The 24,204-nt window shown below is 39.9% G+C and overlaps 2 protein-coding genes across 4 annotated transcripts in view; both read left to right on the plus strand.

Annotated features, from left to right (window-relative positions):
• The first annotated feature begins 550 nt into the window (after nucleotides 1-550).
• Nucleotides 551-11,166, plus strand: ap3s1 (adaptor related protein complex 3 subunit sigma 1). Of its 3 annotated transcripts, XM_035166384.2 has the most exons (7): nucleotides 552-871; nucleotides 4,685-4,776; nucleotides 5,470-5,581; nucleotides 5,689-5,760; nucleotides 6,454-6,561; nucleotides 7,904-7,945; nucleotides 10,853-10,990. In XM_035166384.2, the coding sequence occupies exons 1-6, from the start codon at nucleotides 803-805 to the stop codon at nucleotides 7,937-7,939; spliced, it is 489 nt and encodes a 162-aa protein (XP_035022275.1). In that variant the 5' UTR covers nucleotides 552-802; the 3' UTR covers nucleotides 7,940-7,945; nucleotides 10,853-10,990. The 3 variants fall into 3 exon arrangements, with proteins under 3 accessions (XP_047197340.1, XP_035022275.1, XP_035022274.1); XM_047341384.1 differs by lacking the exon at nucleotides 10,853-10,990 and having other exon boundaries at nucleotides 551-871; nucleotides 7,904-7,951; XM_035166383.2 differs by lacking the exon at nucleotides 7,904-7,945 and having other exon boundaries at nucleotides 554-871; nucleotides 10,853-11,166.
• A 1,381-nt stretch (nucleotides 11,167-12,547) lies between these two features.
• Nucleotides 12,548-24,204, plus strand: part of commd10 (COMM domain containing 10) — a 56,856-nt gene continuing 45,199 nt past the window's right edge. Inside the window, exons 1-5 of the mRNA XM_035166829.2 lie at nucleotides 12,548-12,666; nucleotides 14,346-14,436; nucleotides 15,293-15,403; nucleotides 15,962-16,117; nucleotides 18,183-18,293. Of these exons, the coding sequence (XP_035022720.1) occupies nucleotides 12,638-12,666; nucleotides 14,346-14,436; nucleotides 15,293-15,403; nucleotides 15,962-16,117; nucleotides 18,183-18,293 (498 nt within the window). The 5' untranslated portion in view covers nucleotides 12,548-12,637. The remainder of the gene's footprint in view (nucleotides 12,667-14,345; nucleotides 14,437-15,292; nucleotides 15,404-15,961; nucleotides 16,118-18,182; nucleotides 18,294-24,204) is intronic.

Consider the following 24,204-nt stretch of genomic DNA (forward strand, 5'->3'; position numbering starts at 1 on the left):
GATCAATTAATATTAAACCCCTCATACTCCTTTCCTCTGTATACTTGTTTAAAAGGAACAAAAATAATAGTAAGATGAGATAAAACAAGTAAAGAAAATAAATGATCATCTTGTACTAGTACCACGATGGGGAAATGTGCCATGTTACTGCAGCAAGTAAACACACAATATAAACACATGGAAATATTAAAACAAAGAAATGAATACGCATTTTGCACAATGTAAACAGCTCATATACACTCTTACAGTATTTCACATACATGAAATAGAAATTGCACAGAAGAGTAAAAAATCTGAGTGAGATATGAGTGGTTCTATTATTCACATTCTTAAAATGGAATCACTATAAGACAAAGAGCAGGACAAGGGGACTGCTATAGAACATATTTGAGTATATAAATAAAAAACAACAGAGAATTAGACATTTAGATTTACATGTATGGTTATATTAACATTTTTAATAATAACAATATCCACTGGATGATGGTCAGAGAGAGACAACAGCTTGTTTTTCCCCGTGTGCGTTTTGCAGACGGAGGAAGTTTGGACCACCTCGGCCTCGGTAGCAGGAGCAGGGGGGGAGGAAGAGGAGGAGGAGGAGAAGAGCATGACTGGTCCTCTGACGTGGAATATTTCCGTAAAGAGACGATGAAGGAGTAGCGGCGTGTAGCTCCACTTCCAACCCGGGTTTGACGTAGAATCGAGACGGGATCACACGGCCCAGAGTCCCGGTGAGAGCGAGGCAGAGCCGGGCTGACGGATCCTCCCTCTCTCTGGCTGTGTCCCCCGCCTCCACACAGTCATGATTAAAGCCATTTTAATATTCAACAACCATGGCAAACCACGGCTGTCCAAATTCTACGAGCACTACGTGAGTACCCTGACGTTCCCATCATTTCTACATCCGCATCTCTGTGTTTTTATCCCGGCTTTGCTTCGCATCGAAAGGGCCACAGTGAATCTGCTCGGATACTTTTAACTCCACATGTTTTCTCTTACGCAACCGCGAGGAAACATCCCCACGAGCGATGGTCGCCCACAGCTTGGATGCGCGTGCTCCACTTCCCATTGTGTCGGATGAGATGTCAGTGCATGAGCCCGCTGAATTATTAACCGTGTGCGAGGCGATCGCGTTCCCCCGCACCCAGCCGCCCGTGTCCGGCTCAGCTCGGCTCCAGTGTCGGTGTCCAGCTGTGGAGGAGGTGGAGGAGGAGGAGGAGGTGATGGAGGAGTGAGTGAGTGAGTGAGTTCACCCTGTGTTTGTGTCACATGACTCCAGTGACGCCCTTGTGATGGACTCGTGCTCACTTCAACCCTCCTCCACCACCACCACTGCTCGTTCAATTCACTTTATTGTCATGGAGCCACGGTGACACTACCTCCTGCATCAGGAGGAAGGAGGTGCAGGTGGGAAGTGACTGCTTGGGTTATATTCTTTTGCTGGACATGCTGTGTTGGCTTGTTCTCATAATTGGATTTTATATCTCGAGGTTGGCTCCCACAACAGCCAGGTTGCCTAATTCTGTGCTACAGCCAGGCAGGAGCATTTCAAGGGACTTTTGGGGGCCCCTAGACAATAAGGGACCTGGGGGGGCCCAATCGAACAATCAAACACCCCCACCTTAAAGCTTCAGTGTGCAGAATTTAGTGACATCTAGTGGTGAAGTTGCATGTTGCAGCTGAAGACCCCTCACCTCAACCTCCCCTTCCAAACATGGAACCTGTGGTAGCCTTCAGTTGTCATAAAAACTGAAAAGATAGTTAGTTTGTCCAGTTTGGGCTTCTGTGAAAAAACATGGCTGCCTCCGTGGAGAGGACCCGCACCTGATGTAAATATAAAGTATTTAAACATAAAGGGCCCATTCTAGGGTAAAGAAAACAACAATTTGTACAATTTAGATGAAACACACACTAGTGAAAACATCACTAGGATTATTTTATATTCAATTTCTGCCAATAGATCCATTTCACCTAAATCTTACACACTGAACCTTTTTAAAGAAACTCTTCTTTTCTTATCAAAATTATGAAGTGAATTCCATTCTGTACCATAGGCAGCTTTCAGACCCGCACTGAACTCCGGAGATGCACATGTGAGCGCGAATATCCGAGTGAGAGAGTCCGGAGTTTCTGCACATCCCTTGTATAAAGTGCACACAAACTCCAGAGGAGCTCATGTGTGAATACAACAGGAGATTCTCCGCAGGATGAACCGCCAGCGAGCAGAGTAGTCGATAGATTAGTTGACTGACAGGAGTATTTTAATAATCAGTTTATTTATGAATCATCCTTTAAGCAAACAGTTTCTAGTACCGACTTCCTAGATTTGAGGGCTCGCTGTGGAGTAAAAAAAACAAACATTAAATCTTCATATCATGGAGACTGAAAACAACATTATTCACCATATTGGCATAAAAAGATTACGTCTAGGTTCTTTGGTTCATTAAAATTGCTGCTAGTTCTTTTTCTATTGTCCTGCTAATCGATACGATTTTCCATGTAAGAAGTGAAAACCAGAAAATCCTGTTACACTTGATACCTTCGAGTTTCGGACTATTTGTTTTTTTGGACACAACAAGGAATTCTTTTTTTATTTATTTTTTTATTTTCTGACATTTTATTGATCAAGCGCCAGTATCCAAGAGAGAAACCAGCAGATGCATCAATAATTAAACCAGCCCCTCGTTGCAGCCTCAGTGAGCGTCGTCCTCCATGTTGTCTAATCTGGAGACGAGATGAACATGCATGTGTTTCAGGAGGATAAACTGGAATTGACTGGATTATAAGTCGACTGTGTAGACACCATCTGCTATTTTAAAAGCTGAGGTGTAAGATTACTGTCTTGCAGCAACACGTAATATTTCACACATATCCCTTACTCAGCACTCCGTTTATCTAAGTTATTCACTGTTCAGTCAGAGCCTCAGCGAGTGGTGTTCACATGATGCGTGTTTGAGTCTTGTGTTGTCGTGCAGTTTGTTGTGTTGTGAGAGAGAGTTGAGACATAAAGCCAAAGCATCTGTCCAATCTAAGCGAGACATGTCGGAGAGAGGAGGGTGAAATATGGACGCACACAAACTCGCAGCGCAGAACATTGATGCACCATCAATTTTCACTCAGAAGCCGGGGAGGAGAACATCTGTGTGTTGATGTTATGATAGCAAGGCCTGTGATTGTGTGTGAGTTTGTGGTTCTGCACTTTCACAGCTACAAATGTCCTTCCTGCAAAACAATCTTGCATATGCAGTAAATTAGAGCTGCAGATCTCTGTGCTACAACCTACAGAATAAAGCAGTTTCACATATGTAGGTTACACTTTTAACCCCTGCCCTATTTAATATGTGTAATCTGTATTTGTAGTAAAGCCAAATCAATATGGATTTTGGGGTTTCAGATGTCCATATTGGGCAGTAATACATTTCCGATACCAATAAATCCGCTTATATGTTAAAAAGAAATTGGCAATGATTCCTAAGATGTTGTTTAAAACCTTTATGACAAAGAAATATAATTGAAGCTTGATATCTTACCATTAAACCATAAACCATATTATGAATACAACCAAATCTATAGAACTTTAATGAAGAAAATATATTTTTTAATACTTGATACACTTCATATCTGCTTACAGCTACATTACAGTGTGTTATAAATCCCTTTTTGTAAGATTATGTTTCTGCTGTTTTTGCCTTTTTTATAGACAGTTTACAGTGATGATACGATGGGGAACATTAAGGGAGAGAGCGGTGTGAGGCGTGAAGAAGGTCAGGGACCTTTTATCCAAATCAAACTGGGGAAATGTAAAGGGAAGGTTTCAGGTTCAAAGAATGAAGCAATAAAACCTTGAAAGTTTAAAAGATCTAGAAATTAGAGGAAAACTTATGTCCAAAAACAATGGCATGAAGAGACCAGCATGAAGATGCTGCTTATCTTCTTACTGCTCTGCTCTTTTTTTTATTCTCTGCGACTGTATCATTAAACTGTGAGTACAGTAACCCTGCTGGTCCCGTGCTGCAAGTCACATGACCGATTCAACCTCGCAGCCAGCCGGGTTCTGGACACCCTCTCCTCTCCTTGTGCTCGCTGACCTGCTGCGGACCCTGCGAGGACATTAGCTCCCTGTGGTGAAGCAGCCTCAGTGTTAGAGCTGCACACAAACATGTTCACCCCCAGGTTAAATGAGAAACCGTAAGAGATCATATGTTTTTAGATTACATTACAGTCTCATCTGAATTTTAGTCTCTTAAATCGACCTAATGCAGGAGACTTTACCCCCTATTTGCACAGAAAATCTTTAAATGTGAGTCCACTCTTTAAGCCTTTCAGTTCCTCAAACCCGCCTGAGGATGTTTGAGGGTTTAAACACAACCTCGTCCATTCGCAAACAATGCGATTAGCCTGCCTTGATTTGGTTTGTACAATGAAATCATTGGCTGCATTGCCTGTGGCCACCAGTGTATGTTTTAATATAGAAAAAGAAAATGGTAGGTATATAAATCCTGTTGCCCCCCCCCCCTCTCTCAGAGCCAATACATGTGTTTGAGGAAAACCGAGGCGAGAGGAGCCATTAGTTTACCTGCCAACCGAATGAAACGGCTCACTGGAAGCAATTAAGTGCACAAACAGCGCATTATTTACCATCTCGTGTTTGTTCTAATTTCCTTTTTCCTCGTTCCTCCTGCAGAGTGAAGACACGGAGCAACAGATCATCAGGGAAACCTTCCACCTGGTCTCGAAAAGAGACGAGAACGTCTGTAATTTCCTAGAAGGAGGACTGTAAGTGACGAGGCCTGGATGCATCCGCCAGTGACTTTAACTCGGTGGAAGTAAACGTAGCAGGAATTAATTTCGCCCTGTTAAAGCTGAGAGGGCTTTGTGAACGTCAGTCAATAGTAACAGTGTTTGCAGATCATTTATCATTCATGAATGAGGAACTGGGTGTTGTTTTACATCAGGAAACTCCACCGTTTGCTCTCGATCTTTTGTTTTTTCACCTCTCAACTTCTCAAACTGTGCGACACCAAAGCCAAATGGTTATGAAAATATTGTACCGCACTGTACATTTAGCATTTAGACAAGTTCAGAGTACTAGACTACACATGATCAAGAGGGTTTACATAATTTCCTGTGGCTCAAGCTTACACACTCCTAAAGGTCTTACCTAACCTGCCTCCCTCCCATATCTTTTCATGTTAGTATATTGTGCGTCCTATCTTTACACATAAAAATATCCCGTTGTTTCTGTCCTTGCGTTTCTGTGTTATCTTTACTTTTACTGACATGTTAACGAGTGTCAGCTCAAGCTCTGGGGCAGAGAGTAACATCCTCTGTGTATTTTTTTAAACTAAAACTCCTCCTCTTGTTTGTGTGTCAATTATTCAAAAGGAGAAATCAAGAAGTTTTTGCATGTGATGCTTCGATCAGGACTAACGTTACTTCTTGTGTCTCCTTGTTCCCTGTTGTTCTCAGGTTGATCGGAGGATCAGACTACAAGCTGATCTACAGACACTATGCCACACTGTACTTTGTGTTCTGTGTGGACTCCTCAGAGAGTGAACTAGGAATTTTAGACTTAATCCAGGTAACAGCCGATTGAAATCACAGGGTCTATTTACACACTATATTTACATACGTGTCACAGGCCATTTGAATTCTGTCTCACGCAATCATTAACGCTTCTGTTGACAGGTATTTGTGGAGACGTTGGACAAATGCTTTGAGAACGTCTGTGAGCTTGACTTAATTTTCCATGTAGATAAGGTAGGAAATACTTTCTGTGATGATATATATTTATGCTATTTGAACTTTTGATTTTGTATTGAAATCAGATAGGCTGCTTCTTAAAGAACAACTGTACTACGTGCTACAACAAAGAGCTGAAATTATTAGATGATGAATAGATAAGTAGATCTACAGAAAATGAATCAGCAACTATGCTGTCTGATTAATTATTATTCTTTAAATATCTCCTGGCTCGAGCTTCAAGTGTGAGGATTTGATGCCTGTTTGGAAATCTTGTAGCTGTTGACTGAACAAAAACAAGCAATATAAATATCTCTTTAGACCCTTTGGAATTTATGCCTGGCTTATCACTATTTTCTTTGTATGCATTTCTTGAAAAATATGAAATTTCTCAAATGTTTGGCAGATAATTCCCTGTTAAGAAAATGTGTTGCAGCCTTACTGTTAATTTGATTTCAGCTATCATGCTCTTAAAAAGTACTCAGTGGGCTCCTATAAGTGGAGGATGGTGTAGGAGCTGCTAATAAATATGAATATAATAAACTATAATAGTAATAATATACATTTGTCTTCCTAGATAAGGTTTTAAATTTAGACAAAAACTGCACATTAATAAACACCTAAATACTTTATATAGACTGTTATAACCTATTTATTAAATGTTGTAACATTCAGACACACTGAAAAAAAAATATATATTTACCTTTTAAGGTCCACAACATCCTGGCAGAGATGGTGATGGGCGGGATGGTCCTGGAGACCAACATGAACGAAATCATCATGCAGGTGGATGCTCAGAACAAGATGGAGAAGTCTGAGGTAAGCGTGACGACGCCTGTTCACCCGTATGTGTATGACTTGACTTTACCTCCATACTCTCTGAGGTATTGTATCCAGTATGCAGGCATGTGTGTATGCTGCACCCTGCATGCCACTCTCCAGTGAACTTGTGGATGCTCCCTACCTACTCTTGAGTGTTTGTGCTCCTTCTTTTTTCCGGCCTCTTCTCTTGCCGCTGCACTGCTCCCAACGCAGACCAAGGCTCAACATGTTCTCTCCTGTAATTAAAATAAAAGACAAAACAGTATCACAGTCATCACTTTTGTCACTACTAGACTTAACTGTACCATTGTCCGATGCATCTCCAAAATCTGTGACCATTGAATCTCTCATATCCTCTAAATTTGAATTTAAAGTAGGTGTTTTTTTTAACTTGCTCATTATGTCAGAGGAGAATGTGGATTTTAAACGCTGTCCATGTTGAAGTAACTGCTTCCTTAATGTGCTCTAAAGAGACATTGCTTTGCTTTCCATGCAGCTTCTGCCCGCAGAGAAACATTCATTTACTCATCAGTAAAGTTTCTAATCCGACAGCCAGAGACAATTCCATGAAATCATTTCTGTTGTTGTATTGTGTGTCGATTTTTTTTGCCTCCACGCTCCTAAAGCATTACTGCACTAATGATTTGGTTTTGTTCTTTAAATGACTGCAGAGATGTCTAAACATTGAGGCAATGTTTCTGGGGAGGCATTTTTTGATTTTACAATGACAGACGGTCACACAATTGTTGTGTTTTCGAGTGAAGGGTTACGTTATTAGGTCGACATTAATTGTGTGCTCTAATATTTGAATTAAAAAAGTTTTAGTGTGAACTACATGCACCTTTTTCTCAACCTCTGAGCTGCATTGTGTGTTTTATACCAGACAGAGTCTTTCCTCTGGATTGATATTCTGTAAGCAGAGTCTTTTACTGTTCTACAATCATCAGAGCGGCTCTGTCTCTTCCCTCTTGGACCTACCCTCGACCACAGTGTGTTTTTCACACTGATGCTAATTCAGAATGACACTGTTCATTTATAGCGCAGTGTCTGGGGAAAAAAGGAGCGAGCTGTTCTTCCTCCAATCTGGCAACGACCAATTAAGTGGCATCAGTGTTTTTTCATCAAACTAATACTTCTTAACTCGTATCTTTATTTTTTGCATTAGAAATAATTCTGGGAGAAGCTTACGATTGACTCTCCAGACGTGGTCCATGATAGGTCCTATCACTTTTTTTCTGTGGAGATGAACTGTAAATCCTTTTTAATCTGCTTTAACATTCCTCATTCCTCTTTTTTCCTGACCCTGTCTAGTTCTTTCCATTCTTCTCTCTCTTTACAGACGTTTATCTTTCAGTCTACCAGGCAGGACAGGTAGACACAGGTACTGCTAAATTTACAACCCAGTGCTTTAACCTTAACTGAAGTTTACTCTCCCCCCATAGTCTCTTCACATGGCGCTCCATGTAACAGTAAACTGACGTCACTAACCTATGCAAGGAATCTTTCGTCACAGACCCAAAAATGTGCCATTTCTCTTCTTAACTAGTGACATGATGTAATCGCTTCGGTGAGTTCACACGAGGTGGACGGGATCAAACAAAGACCTGACAGTGTAGTGTGTAAATCTAACAGGTGGGACTGGCTACAGGTACTTCTGTTTTAGACATTTCTTAAACTGTGTTGACATTATAGGATTAGAATAAAGAAGAATAAAAGAAATTAGAATGGCACTCTAATGAAACTACATTTAAATTCCCTCGATCCAGATATTTTGGGGGGGGGTTCTGCACCAAATGGCACACCCTCAAAAACGTCAGCCCCCTAATTTCTCTCATCAAGATCCATAAATTATTCTCTTAGAAAACATGGAACATTTTGAAAAAGTACACCCTATCGTTGGATGTTAAAGAAATTTAAGTGGATCTGACTACTGATCTGAATCGCCCCAAAATCGGGTTCTTTGCTGACCCCGGCCACATCCTTCCAACAAGTTTCACGTTAATCTGACCTGTAGTTTTTCCGTAATCCTGCTAATGATCAGATAAATAGATACCCTCCTTGGTGGAGCTAATACAATTATTACAGTTTTGGGTTTTCTATATCTAATCAGAAATGTTAAAATTCTGCATTAAAGGAATAGTTCAACATTTTGTGATATTCCCTCATTTGCTTTCTTATCAAGCGTTGCATAAGAACATCTGTATCTGGAGCTAGCAGCTGGATATCTCAGTTTAGCATAAAGACTGTAACCAGAAACATCTGGTGTTACACTGTCAAACCGCAACATAATCCACTAGCCTGCTCCTGTAAATCTCAGTAATAAAGAGGGTTCATCTCATTTGTTTAGCTCATTAACAATTCTCCTGTTTTACAGGTTGTTATGTGTCTGATTATTTCTTGGCCCAGGGGACAATCCATGCAGTTACTGGTCCCAGCTAATTAGAAATGGTCTGGCACTGAACAGCTCATAAAACAGTGAATTGTGTTAACACTTTTTGCAGAGATTGAACAACACGGTATAATATTAGTTATAGAGTTAGCTATACAGGTGCTAACAGTTTCTCGGCTTTGACTTTAAGCAAAGCAGAGCTAACTGGCTGCTGTCTCATGCTGCATATTTTTGCAGTATTGATATTAAGTCTTAACTCCAGCAGCAAAGCTTATTTCCCAAATTGTGAAACTTTTCCCTTTTATATCTCTTTCTCTAAACCACACCCAACATGACGTAAACCCACGATAAAAATAAACCTCTAGAGCTTTTATCCTGTGATTCTCTCCCACTGATGTCTCACAGACGAGAGCTCAGGTGCTGCTCAATTTTTAAAAGACTCCCCGACTAGCACAGACCAGTTGTGTGTTACGCAGCTGGTGTTACTATTTCTGTACATATGAGTCACCCAGCATTTCATTAAAAACCCCACTATAATGGACCGGCACAGTTGGCCTCCAGGTGGCCCCGCTGCGACTCTGTCTCACTGAAGACGGAGTCCATGTGCTGGATCAGCATTCCTCCATGTTAAGGACACGGTCATCTTTCTGTCCAACACAAGTCTCCTTGATTCTTGGCAGAGGGAGGAATGTCCATTAGACAAATGGCCCATTGAATTAATCCTGTGAAAATAAGTGGAGTGGATAAATCAACATTCCAGACGCACTCGGAGCATGTCACATCACTAAATGATTCACGAGGTGATTTGAACGTGTTCCTGAGAGAAAAGGGCGAAGAATGCGTAGCTTTTAAGTCTTATGGTCATTTTTGGGTCCGTCTCCTAAAGATTCAGTCGGGGGTTCTCTAACCGCAGTGATTCTCAAATGTCAGCTCACACCTTGAGTCGAAAGAAACACCAAAACGCTCACTCGCTGAGCTGTATTTGATTTTTCCGAACTTAAAACGCCAAATTGATTTGATACAGCTTCACATTGAGATTCATTGTGTTAGAGTGAAGTGCCTCCTCTGTCCCTGAGAATAGATCTACCATGGTAGTTTAGCACAACTAGGCTTACGACCTCCTTATGTCATCAATAGGCAACACTATAGAAGAGTCAATGGCACCATGTTCTTGTTCCTCAATCCATAAATATGTATTTAGACAGAACAATGTTAGCAACAGTCTTCCCTGAAGTAATCCCACCGACTGCAGGTACAGTACCACCTGAATTATCATGGCCAAAGCTTACATGATGTTTAATTTGATTCTTTTGTTAATTAAATTTGACGCACACGTTCTGTACACACCTATCTATCCAAACATCATTCCCGCCTTCATATCCAGCTCCATTTTTTTCTGCTTTACCAATTCTCTCCCTGCATTTTTACCCTTATCGGTCCTCAAGAGTCCGGTGGGTTCACTTTCCAAGCAATGCTGCCTTTTGTCCATTCGATGAATGTACAGTACTGCTCAGTACGTTAAAAAACAACTAATAGTGAATGGCCCAGTACAGAATGTCCTCACAGTTGATTCATAATTGGCTCTGGTTGTGATGTAAATCATTCTAGAAACAAATACTGCATGTGTGTATGAGGCTATGAAGGCATCTGAATGTACATTTGCACATGATGTCTGTCCCAGTAGCTGTCAGTGCTTTTGCATTGTGTCAACAAGTGACTGTTGTTTTGTCTAGTACTTTGTTTAGCATTGTGTGAGTCTAATGTTCTCTGTTCAATGTGTTGTCGTGTACAGCATGTTTCTTCTTTTTTTAAAATTTACTGCTTTGTATCTTATCAACCCTCCTTGTGTGTGTTTTTGTGTGTGTGTGTGTGTGTGTGTGTTTGTTTGTGTGTGTATAGGCCGGCATTGCAGGAGCGCCTGCTCGTGCTGTATCAGCTGTAAAGAACATGAACCTCCCCGAAATGCCCAGAAACATCAACATTGGTGACATCAGCATAAAAGTGCCAAATTTACCCTCCTTCAAATAGCGGCAGTGACGTCCTGAGCCGGCGGATGTCAGCCAGTGTTTACCATGATGCAATCTGTTTACCAAAACCTCAAATTACCATCTTTTATCAAAGCTATACATGAGTTGAAGGTACTGTGTGGTTTGTCACTCCTAGTTCTGGTGTTCTCACTCTGTTTCTCCGATTAAAGAAGACAATGTTTTACATTTTTTTCTTTGTTTTTTTTTCTTTTTCTGTTTAAAATGAAGTATTTATTTATCCGTGGTACATTCCTTCTGCCTCGCTGGAGGTTGACCCTCATTCAGCACAGATCTGTGTCAGTTTCTCACTAAAATGATTTCACCTTTTCACCTTCAAAAGTGTTTACTCAAAACGTAATGAGGTTTGGGAGCAGACTATTGGTCTTGGTTATTCCAGGGGAGAGAAATGCATCAGTGGAGGGAACTTAAAGAAACCATTTCAAATACCAAATTGGAGCAAGTCTGCTACAGTATTAAAATTCATAGGTTATAGCTTGTTTGTAAAATCAGTGCAAACAATAAAGAATATTATATTGCTGTGTTACAGAAATATGGATATATATATATATATATATATATATGCTTAAATGAAACTTTCTTTTCTTGTTTGTATGCAAAAACATTTTTTAATGATTTGTTATGTCTTAAAAAAAATATTTTAATTTGAATCTGTGCTTGACCCTTTTCTTTTTCAACATAATAAACTGTCAAAACTCAAACTTTGTGTTTGTCAAATTTCATTATTACTATAAGCTCATATTTTCAATATGTATTTGATACATAAACCTTCACAAAACGTGAAAGCAGCATGTTGTAAATTGTCCCCGGAGACATAAGATCTTGTTGAACAAAACTGTTTGGTGTATGGCAGCGAGTTATTTAGGTTGTGAAACAAACAAATGTAGGATTTGAAGATTCAAAATGTTTATTTGTTCTATGCTACAGGAGACATTACCCTACACTTTGCAAATTTCAGGAACAGGAAACATGTTGTCAATGCTACTGGTGAGTTACTGATATACAAAATAATTATCAGTGGGTCATTTGACATTGAAGCTGTTGAAAACATGTTTTGTAAATATTGATATTCATGAATAAAATAAGAAACACTGAAGTCCTATGCAAATTGGTGTGACCTGTTCATTGTAAAAAATAACCTGAGTTGATAGTGTTCCATCATTATTAGCCAGTGAGCCATTGCTAGCAAAGCCAGTTCTGTTGATACACGGAGTGGCCATCTTGGAGGTATAATGTGTCATAATGTCATGGATGCTATTTAAGGAATATGTTTTTTAAATGTTGATAATCATATAAAATAGGACCCATTCAAATTAAAAATCTATCTATCTATCAATCTGTCTTTATATCTATCTCTCAGTATGTCTGTCTATATCTATCTATCTATCTATCTATCTATCTATCTATGTCTCTCTGTCTGTCTGTCTGTCTGTCTGTCTGTCTGTCTAGTCTGTAGGTCTATCCTCTAGTGATTTAGCGCGTATGTTCCAGAGTTTGTCCAAATCTTGTTCCGTACTGACTTCTGTAGTTTCCTCGGATCCTCCGCCGCGCAGCTCTGACGGTCAGGTGACTGGTGACGTCAGACCAGGAAGTGGGGAGCTGCTGCTGCTGACACTCTTCATCTCTGCCACAGACGAACATGACTTCCATCATTAAAGAAACACGAAGGTGGGAATCTTTTCTTCTCAGCTCGTATTTAAACTCAGGGATGATGTTGAACCTGCAGAGACACGTCCTGGAAGTTAGAGATACTGTGGTTTGCGGCAGAAAGGAGATATAGCGGAGTGACAGTTACTGCTGTCATTGACAAACTGTGTCTTTATTAATGTCTCTCACACAAGATTTCCTCCACGACATCCTGAGACAGATACACGACGTGTGTGTGTGGAGGCAGACAGGAGGAATATATCAGTACTTCATCACTGTAGTCACACTCTGATATATTATACAGTCACCAAAGTTCAGTCTAAAAGAAATCATTCATTCCATCCGCAATAACCCTCCTGAACAGATGCAGACACAGCAGGCTCACCTGTTCTCCATCTATCTATCTATCTATCTATCCATCCATCTATCTATCTATCTATCTATCTATCTATCTATCTATCTATCTATGTAATAACACTTTGTTCTGTACACATACATGTCAGAGGGAAATATAAATAAAATCAAATGCCAACACTGTTCGATTTCAAGTTCTCAAGTGCATTTTGCTGAAATATGCCATAATTTATATACTCAATAATTTGCTTCCACAAAATAGAGCTTATTTTCGAGTGTCAAAAGAAAATCACAATTCCCCTAAATCCATACTATCAAGTGTAGATATGCTTAATTGTGTCAGAGCAGCAAATAAGGTTGATTTTATTATTGAATCTGCTGATAATAAAAATATTGAGTTTACAATTGCAGAAAGTATTATATCCTCACATTGGAGACTGGAACCAGAGATATCAATGATAGCAAATAGCTTTCTGTTTATTGACTTATTGATCAATAGACTCAACATTTTGTACTGCTGTGTGTTTATGTTGAACTAGTTTTTTTAATTGATGGAAATAATATTACAAGGATTACCTGAATCTTCTGGATTAAAAGTTAAGAATCCTTTTACATTAAAGGGGGTTAAAGAAATACAAAGTCTGAAACGTAAAACCATTTGACAATTGACTTTCATAATATTTATAACCTTTTTTTTTCCGATTGCATTTTAACTTTGAGATATTCCTGCACTGTAGGTATTAATGCACATATTGACAGTTAGTGAAACATGTGTGTAAAGTCTATTTACTTTTCAGTAGCACGTATATGTTCAATGTAAATAACCTCATCTTACTATTCACACCTTTTCAGATGACCTTATTTACCCTGTGCTGCGTATTACAGCAGATAGAAAACACTGCTGCGTGTTGCTGCTGTTTGTTGGAGCTGCAGTTTATAGTTCATGTTTGTCGTCAATGTATAGACGTACCTTTGAATCCTCTGACAGTGACGGATCTTTCATCTTTCCCACGAGCAGTAAACTGATTTTGTTTCTTAACTAAAAGATCTCAGTGCTCTCTACGCCGCTGTGATTAGCAAACAAAATCCCCCACACTGTCTGACTTGCAATAATAAGCTAGAAACCTTCATCAGGCAGATGAAGATACCCTCAGTTGACAGACCTTCAACTGCCTGAAGGTCTATCATCCAAACGTTGCAATTAAACTTATTATTGCAAGTTAGACAGTTCGGATCTATTTATCCTCTTCCTACACATCTGTCTCATGGAATAGACGTGCGACGTGTTCTTCTGTTCTCCTTCTGCACCGCTGCCATTAACGCTCAGCGCTCTTCTTTCCACACAGCATAAAAGAAGCGGTGACTTTCATCAACGCGATTGATGTGAACAAGTTCTCCAGGCTGATCTCTCGCATCATACAGAAGCTCCATCTGAAGGTACTGAGGCTGCACGGTGTTATCTGTGCCAAAGACAAGAGGCTTTTGAGGCTTTTTGCAGCAAAGCTGTGTTGTGCCAGGCTGAGCAGGCATGAATAATGACTCGCTGGAGCATCAGGGGGGCTCTGCTCTAATTAATGCACGCACATGGCTGACACTGTTGATCATTCTGACTTTGCCGGCTGTCAAAAGGTGTCAGTCATTCATTTCAAAGAACAATTTGTCCTTTGTTTTTTTTTTTACCTGCTAAAAGAAAGTAATACTCCTTTGTTTAATAAAAATATAAAATATACTCAACACTTTGACATTTGTCATATCTGTAAAAACACAGGTGCAACTGCAAACATTACTGATGACTGTTCTGCATGATAGCTCACCATGGCTGATATCTGCAGGAGTTTAAAAGCACTGAATTAAGATTTTAAAAGATAGTACAATAACATGCAAAACTACATTTAGATGGATTTTGATTTGGTATTTTATTTACTGTATTGAACTGTTTATTTGTTGTCCATCATAAATCAATAGAGCCTAAAGATGTATCTCAAGATATTTCTTAATTTTCTGAATTCATTTATATTGTCATTGAAAAATTAATAGTGGCTGAATATTACCATTTGTATGCTGTAACTACATGCTTGGTCTTTTTTAAACCCAATTATTGACTAAAATCAGTAACTATCAAATTAATTTATACATTGAAATCCCCTTAAGTTGCTGACTCTTGACCCACATTCTAATTTGGTGTCAGATTTGTGTTTATATTGTCGGAAAGCAGCTTTTCATTGATGTTTCAGTTCTTGAAAAATGTTGATCTTTCAGGAATCTTTTCAGTAAATTATTTTTTTCTTCATAGGGAGAGAAGACGTTCAGTGAAGAGGAGGAGCAAAAACTTCAGGCTGCTCTCTCATTGGATAAACAGGCTCTCAATCTCGTCCTGGAAACCGCTGCCTTCATACTCGAGCAGGTGAGTGGAGGTCACCTGACCATCTGTCCTTAACAATCCTTTACCACATTATTACATGACAGGGTTTTTGTTTATAATTTGATTGAAATGATCATTTAGCTAAATTGGAGTTTCATGTATTGTATATTATTGTTTATCTTAATTTTAGGGGTTAAATATTAGATTTGACTGTGGAGGCCAAGTAAGGAAAAAACTTTTAAATCTTTTGGAATATGAAAAACGTGAACTATGACTCTCACCCACTTGTTTAAAAAACTATATGCAAGTTACAGAGGCACAGCAAACAAGCAAACTTAATCAACAAAATAAACAAGCAATGTCAGTAGCTGTAACTCTTAACTTAGACACACACATTGGAAAAGTGTCTGTTATTTTGGTTCCTGTTAGTGTGGATCACATTGAGCCTATTTCTCCAGCAGGGGTCACTGTTGTATTGTGAGTTGTTATGTTGTAGCACTGTTGAGTGTTAGTTGTATATAAAAAAATTGCTGTGAAACATTAACAGGGGTTTTAAAATCTACAGTAACTTGTCTGCGTTGTGTCTTCCCTCCTCTGCAGGCTGTGTATCATAACGTAAAGCCGGCCTCTCTGCAGCAGCAGCTGGAGGCCGTTCATCTGAACCCAGACAAGGCCGAGGTCTTCTCTCAAACCTGGGCCACCGCTGGACCCGAGCTAGTGGAGAAGCTAAAGCTAAACATCTTTGCCCCAAAGAAGGTACTGAACCCTGCCCCACACCCACGTGACACCATTTCAACCTCAAGTCGACTGTTTCTTAACCAGAGCCAGATGAATCCAGTCCCAGACGGAGTGATTCAGGCTGCTCTCTTCTCACTGTTCTATCCCTTTGAACTGATTTGGTGCGACGTTACTCTGAGCTGAGAATCAGACTCTCCGTATTAAGGTTGACCTGCTTTCGTGCGAGTTCACTCCAGCTGTTAGTTTTAAAAAAGGGTCCTTTCACAGCTCACACTATTTGTCAGAGTAATTTTAAAACGTGTTCCTCTCTATAACTTTATTAAGCGGTGACATTTCAAACAGTGCTCCTTTCAAACTCGAGGGAATTTACGATCTAACGCAGAGTAAATGCGCATCAGTCACATTATGCAGGAGTTGTTGCTGCTGCCGCCATACTTTCCAAACATCTCACCTGCCTGTGTCTCACACGTCTTCTCTCCAATATACCCATGCATGTGTCGCAAGAATGCCAAACATTTGCTCCTTACGAATTTTCAAATGTGGAGATTGTTTGTCATCTTTGGGTTTTGGACTTGAAGAAATCACCTTGTGCTGTGAAAAACATATCACAGTGACAAATGATGATCCACAAATGAATGCATGTTACACGTTTTGTATTATATGGTTTCATAAATGCATTTTCCAGTCCACAAAGAAATAACAATTTGAACAACACAACTCAACATAAATCAATCATCAGTGTAAAGTATATTTTCAGTATTAAAATCAATATTCTACTTATACTCATACTTTATATTAAATCTTCCTGTGCATATATATGTGTGTGTGTCTGTGTCTGCGTGTCTAGAAATATATATTATTGCAGTAATTTACAGATTATTTACAGAGACATAAACATATGATGGAGCAGTAAATACAGAACAAAATAAGAAGGGGAAATTAATTGATAAGTTACTGTTCTCTTTTTAGATTCAACAATTACACCGCATTTTAAAATTTAACTTTGTATTTGAGTTGATTGATCGTTACAGATTTATCATTTCAACTGTATTTATATGCGTACACTGAAAGTCTAAAGTAACACATCATAAAGTTGTGGCGTTTATTCATGCTAATGTGGCTGTTGTTCCAGTCGTGAATAATGTGTCCCGGCCCCTCCTCACCTCACACCTGTCCTCTGCTGTGGAAGCGTCCAGCCCCAATAAGTCACACATGGTTTATTATTATGGCCTCTCTCTGCATCGTAAAACACTTAACTGTCCTGCCTTGACTCTCCACTGCTAATCTATCACACTGCTACAGCTGACTGATGAGGTACCGCTCAGTAAATCAGACGGTGGATTGGTGAGTTTGGTGTTTTGTAGGCATTGCAAGTTTTTTTCACATTTACAGATGTTGGAGAAAAGTTAGGATGAGAGAATGAGAGTCTGACAACTTAGACTTTGAGGATGATACAAAGTTTTGCAGAAGTACCAATAGATAATAACTTGTGCATCTTTATCTACAGCATTTAGTCAATTTATTAATTAGCGATATGAAGAATCAATCTACACAAATTGTCAAGCAAAAAAGCAAAAGATTTGATGGTTTACAGGTTCACAAATGTGACAATTTTCTGCTTTTCTTGGTTTCACATTATACATGGATTTGGATTTGACACTGTCCACCCAATGTGCACTGGATATTATGATTATTTATTGAGAAAAATAATTCTGAAAATAATTGGCAGATAAATTGATAATGAAAATAATTGTCAGTTGCTGCGTTCTATTTCCATTTTCATTTATAATTATAATAAAGTTGATATACTGTATATATAGCGCTAATCAAAGAACAGCGAAAAGTTATGATTATATAGTTATAATCATAAACGAATGTATTCATAAATATACAAAAATATAAATTTGTCTTCAGAAATACTGTTCGTTCTTTTATTTTGTGGTAATTGCTACTGTTTTTGTTTCTAATAGTCTTTAAAATGTATGGATTTAAATTGTATCAGGGGCGTTTAAAAGTCTTTAAAGAGTCTTTATCACAGCTATGTTACTATGAAATAAATCCTGGTGCCATGTGTGTTTTTCAGCTGGAGTTTGTAGGATGGCAGTTAAACCTGCAGATGGCCCAGTCCAGCCAAGCCAAACTGAAATCTCCCAGTGCCGTCCTCCAACTGGGGCTCCGCAAGGAAGACTCCGAGGTATGAACACACACACACACACACACACACACACACACACACACACACACACACACACACACACACACACACACACACACACACACACGTACATTATGAATACACACACTTTGTGCATGTCGAGTATAATTTTTCTCGCTCTGCTTCTCTTATACTATCAATTATCTGCTGTAAAAACCAAACCACTGTAATCGGAGACGTTTTCTGTGTCTGTGCCTAATGACGAGCGTCTCCAATCTGTCCCTCTTTCTCTGTTAATAGATGTTAATCCCACTGGTGTCTCTGTTGACCCAGAGGTGGATGTACATCTGGCTCCAGAGTAAGTGTAGTGTAAAGACCAGAGATCAGGGAGCTTGTTATCTGAAACCTCCAGGGTTTCTTTGTTCTCTTGAGAGACTCACTCTGGAGCTAGAACTGGATGGTGTGTGCATTTATTGCAGGGTCTCATTGTAACTAGCACTGAACTGTATCCATGCATTCACAGTATCCAGGCTTATTTACAATATGTTATGGATTTAGTGTAGCTGTCTGCAAATGACTGATTATTAAATGGTTTCCTTATTTATATCTCAGTCTTTGCATAGAGATACAAATGCCAATTTAAAACAAAGTATTGGATTGATTATTTTGCTGCAACATTGCAATGAAGCATAGTCTTAAATATTTGTATTTATAGAGGAAAACACGAAGAAACAAGATGCAATTATGGTTTTAACTTTAATTTCTGTTTCTTCTCATTTGTATTCAGTAGAGTTTGTTTGATCCCAATTAGCTAATGCTATGTAGTTACTCTAAGACTTCTCCCTCACTCATTTCTCTCTTATCCAATAGGCGGTGGTTTTCTCTTCGACACACAAGTTCTTGTTTTTTTACACATTTAATGATTTTCCATCGGAGAAGTATGTGATTTGTGTGAAATATTTCATCTAGACTTTACGTATCGATCCGTCTGACAACCTAAACATGAGCACAAGCATAGTGAGATTACGATTAATCAATTGCTGTTGACGGTTTGACAAATATATTCCACAGGATCGCTGTTTGTTTGCATGGAAACTGAAATTTCTCAGTTATGATACTCAGGCGTTTGACTGGTGCCTTTTTCTCACAAAATGCTGGGACTGATTGCCTCCCGAGCCTGCATAGTGTTGTTCCAGCTGAGTAGTCAAGTGTCTTTCTTGCTTTGTGTTCGCTCCCTGGAGAGTGTGGGCTCAGCCTAAACGTGGAATTAGCCATGACATATTCAAATTGCTGCTGTTTTAAATGTGGCGCCTATAGGTGTAATCTTTAAAGAAATGTTTTTCTTTATCTTTGTGAATGTGAAATCAGACGGATTTTTTGTTGTTGTTTTTGAATATTTTCTGCTCTGTTTCCCCAAGGCTAGCAAAAAGAGGCATTAATTTATTTAAATCCACTTACACGATTCCCCTTGTGGGAGGATATAGCTGGGGGTCTAACACAGGGCTCGTTAGGAGAGTGTAGGGATAAACTTCAGTGAATGTCTGCAGTGAGACTGCAGGAGGCGCTGTTGTCTCACAGTTTGCGAAGCTTCCCTCCAGCAGTGAAGTACCTGAGAGATGGATACGACCCCTTGTTTCACTTGGTTCATTTTCAACCATCGGTGTTCCCGCGATTACAGTAAGTTTGTTTTCCTCCAAACTGGCACAGGATAGCTCAGTTCAAACTTTCTGCATCGTCAAAACACTGCGATGGCCGAGGAGTGAATTAGTTGTGACTAGGAGCGAAATTCAGCCTCGTGTGTCATGCTAATTACAGTACAGATTTATAACCCCCCTCACTGGGAAGGCAAAACAGCAATTAGGAGAAGTTGGTGGGATTGAAGGTGACGGAGGAAGGAGGAGATGTTTGGGGGGGGGGTATAAGGATGTAAGGGACATGAGGTGAAAACAATGAAAAAGGAAGGAGGGAGAAAAATAATGAAGATGAAGATAATGAAGGAAAGAAAATGAGGGAAGGAAAGGAAGGCGAGGGTGGTCGTCTGTATCGTATTGATTGCTTGACCAACCAGCGTCCTGCTTCACTAGGACGCTTTCGGAAGAGCCCGAGGGGGGGAACGCAAGGGAGCATTACCCCAAACAATGTGACATCCAATATCTACTGTGCAGTGGAGAAAATACATATTTAGAGAAATTAGTGGACTGATGTTTGGGATATTTTCTGTTTTCATTGAAATATTTGTGGCAGGGATTTTCTTTCATGACATCTTCCGTCTGTGCCTCCAAACCTGTGGAGTGAGGACATACGTTAAAATTATAGATCACTGGTTCTGCATCGATGAAGCAGTCATCCCACCCAGAGGAGCTGCTGTTCCTTTAAACTGAATATGCACTGGGTTCAGCAGAGAGTTGATGTACCGTGGAAGCAGTGCAGTACATCTGCACACAGGTAAATGTCCTCTCACTCACCCACTCAATGTTTCAAGAGTGACGTCTCGAGCGAGGACGGGTGGAAATAGCCTCATTCGTCGCAGATATACGAGACCTGTTGCGTGTTTTGTTTGGCGAAGCAGCTGAGACCCAAAAAAGACTTGAGTGATCTGCTTCCAGAAAGAGAAGAAAAAGTTAGAATAGAAACAGGATCTGAGCACGGGACGGAAGGAAGACGAGCATGCAGAGGAAGGTTATAGGAAGGATGAAGAACAGAGGAGGAAGAAGATGAGGAAAACAGGAGACGGAGAGATGACATTGAGAGAGAGAGGATGAAGAGGAGGATGGGGGAGGCGACAACAAAGATGAAACTTGAGAGGAGCGCGGGAGAGATTTTAAATTTCTCCTCCAATTCGCGGTGGGACAATGTGTAGTAATAGCAGTGAATTTCACTATCTGTGGTGTCGGTAATAATAGTAGCATGTGGGATGTCTCTTTACTTCAGGCAGTTATTGAGGGTTTGTGGAGTTTCTCATTCATCAACACATAAAAGAAACACCAGGTATCTGTGCTTTCATCTGTATTTTAAGAGACTATTTTCTAAGCTCACTATCTTTACCACACACGACCACTGTTAGTTCTTTTCAAGCTTCACATCCCTTGAAATCATAAGTACACAATCTACCCATTTTATTTCTATCCTGTCTGCAGAGGTTTGGTCTTTGTGGGAAGAAGCTATTATACTTAAACACTCAAACAGCCAAGTGAAGAAGGCACCCATGTCTTCTTTCCACTATCATAAGTTGCTGAGCTTCAGATGCACTTTGTATTTGATCTTAGGCCTTAAAATATGCTGCATGAGCTGAAAAATTATTCATTTTCTATGTTTAGGTGTTTAGGTTTGCAGTAAAATCACAGAACATAGTAACCAAAAGTAAAGGTGTATCTTAAAATAGTCTTGAATAATGGTTTCCCTGTGCTGCAGTCAATTTTCTACCAATTTCAACATGACTCAACAACCTTATTTTCTTACTTTTCTCTACTATTCCTCCTTTTATTTCTGTGTTTTTCAGACACACCGACTCCAGTCATAACATTCATCGGACCTCACAGATTTGATTGGGATAATTTACAACGAATGCAATTGGTCTGTGAGTTTCCTGGGCCACTAAACCAGAGCCATAAAGGCGAGAAAAGTTAAGATCGAAACAGTCTGTCAAAACATGACAATTTATAGTTCCTGGTCCCAATAGGACGTCATCTAGGTCTGGATCCAGACCCGGTTCACCTATTAATGACCTCTGTTGTATATAATGGAGGTTAGCATTTACAGGGCTACTACAGAGTATTTAGCCACAAATTAACAAAACCAACCATTACTAATTAAATCAGTTGCACCATTGATCTGTGCAGTATAAAGCTCAAGGTGTAGTATATCCCAGGCACAAGAGAACAAATATACTGTGTGATGGAGACAGAATGAGGCTTTTTAATGAGTTGATATCCTATTCTCGTACCGCAGCGGTACCACAATCTGTCTTTGTTTCAAAAAGCTGCACTGATAAATCATTGGGGGCAAAGCAAGATAGGGCTTGTGGGCACCATCATGGACCACAGCCGACATAAGAGCTGCCTTATTCCAGAATTATACAACAGGCAGGGATCCCACATCACATGGAGGAAGTTTCCAGGGGCCTTCAGAGGCCAAAAAGCCCCAAAGGGAGTCGTCTGGCTCAGTGGTCCACAACCTTTTGGAATTGGAAAGGAGATATGAAAGTCAGCTCATGTCCCCTCCTCGAAGGTCATGTAGTTCTAGTAGCCGAGAACCTTTTCAGGTTGGGTAGTTTGAATAACCTTCAGAGGCCTGAGGAGACGAGACTGTTGAGTATTCTTTAAGAATAACGCAAAGATGTTCTTATAAATGAGGACCAGATCTTGTCCCCCCCCCCCCTCTTAATTTGAGCATCACTGATTTAGCTCGACAATAATGGTTAACAGACGAGTCATACTGTACTCCAAAAGAGAGACTTAGTGGAACAGAGGGCTGGCTGGCTGGCTTTCTTTCTCTCTTTCCGTTCCCTCCATCTTTCCCTTCTGTGTCCCTCGCTGTCATTTTGTCCCTCAGTCTCCACAGTATCCATTTTCCCTTTTAATCATAAACATGCAAGCACACACCCCTACGCCGCTCTAATGAGTCTGAAAGTTGAATTCCCTCGCCAGTCGCTGTCGTCTCTCTCTCTCCCTCGCTCTCCCTGTCTCTGTCCTGTGGCATCAGAATGAGCCACTGCTCCACCGACCAAGGGTAGGGTGACATTTATAATACAGAACATCCACTTGCAAGGCAGCCACCGCCGATTTCAATATTTACTGTGGACATGCCAGGCCACAAAGGCACGGGGGTAAGAGCTAGTGAGCTAATGTAGCTTCTGCATGCTGGCTCAGACTTCAAAGCATCTCTGCAGCTGATAGCTTCAGACAGATTTGATGAGAGTTGATAAAGCAAAGCTCTTGAGTTTCAAACCACTGACAGAGAAAAAAAAACACATAGTGCGGCTTTAAGACAAAATCCCAAACAGATTTTTCTCTTTTTAAATTGAATATGTTAGACGGACTGAAAAAAGTTGCTAAAATATCTTTTGCCAAGATATTTTGGCTTAATTTCTTGATAGTGGGAGGAAGTGGAGATGCGTCGTCCATTTTTATTTAAAGTCTATGGTTCACACTTACCTTCATAGCTATGGTCAAAAGTCTCCAATTAACCTAACCCCAATGGCCTGTGGGAGGACGCCAGCGTACCTGGGTAACATCCACACAGGCAACATCACAGGAAGGCTCGGGCAGAGCAGGGATTCCAACGAAAAACCTGTCTGATGCAAAAGTGCACCTCCCTGCCGCCCAGATGTCACACACACAGTATTTATTTGAACACAGAACCGTTAACAATGTATCATTAACTGTCAATTTCTCCTGAAAAGAGAAAAAACATTTGTTCTTGGTGGATATAAAACCTAAATATTGTTCAGTTCACGTGGGACTTAAGAAATACGAGAGTTATTCTTGATACATTTGTTTCCATTGGAGGGGCGTGTGCAGCATCATAGCTGCTATTGATTGTGCTTAAGTGCTTCTTAATTGTCGGATCATATTTCTGCCAGATCAGAGTGTCTGAGCATTTTTTTTAACCTTTTCACATTTGCATGACTTTCTGCTCCTTTTTCATTTGTCCCAAAAATACATTTCACCATGTAATTCTTTCTTTTATTGTCTTAAGCACGAGTGAATCTTTTATTTGTTGTTGTGAAATTTCTGTATGAAGTTGTCCCCAGCTAGTTCCAAATTTTAAGTCAACTAATTCTAGTTGGTGGGAACCTGCTTGTTTTTTCTTATCAAAGCATCAGACATGAAAGACTTCTCTCCTTGTGATTCTAATTTATTTTTCCTCTGTTCTGGCTTACAGCACCAGCGCTGTAGTCACAGAGGAACGGAAGCTCTTTTGTTTGAAAACACACAACAACTCACACTTG

Source organism: Hippoglossus stenolepis, chromosome 9 (genome assembly GCF_022539355.2).
Source record: "Hippoglossus stenolepis isolate QCI-W04-F060 chromosome 9, HSTE1.2, whole genome shotgun sequence".
In the NCBI taxonomy this organism is placed as follows: Eukaryota; Metazoa; Chordata; class Actinopteri; order Pleuronectiformes; family Pleuronectidae; genus Hippoglossus; species Hippoglossus stenolepis.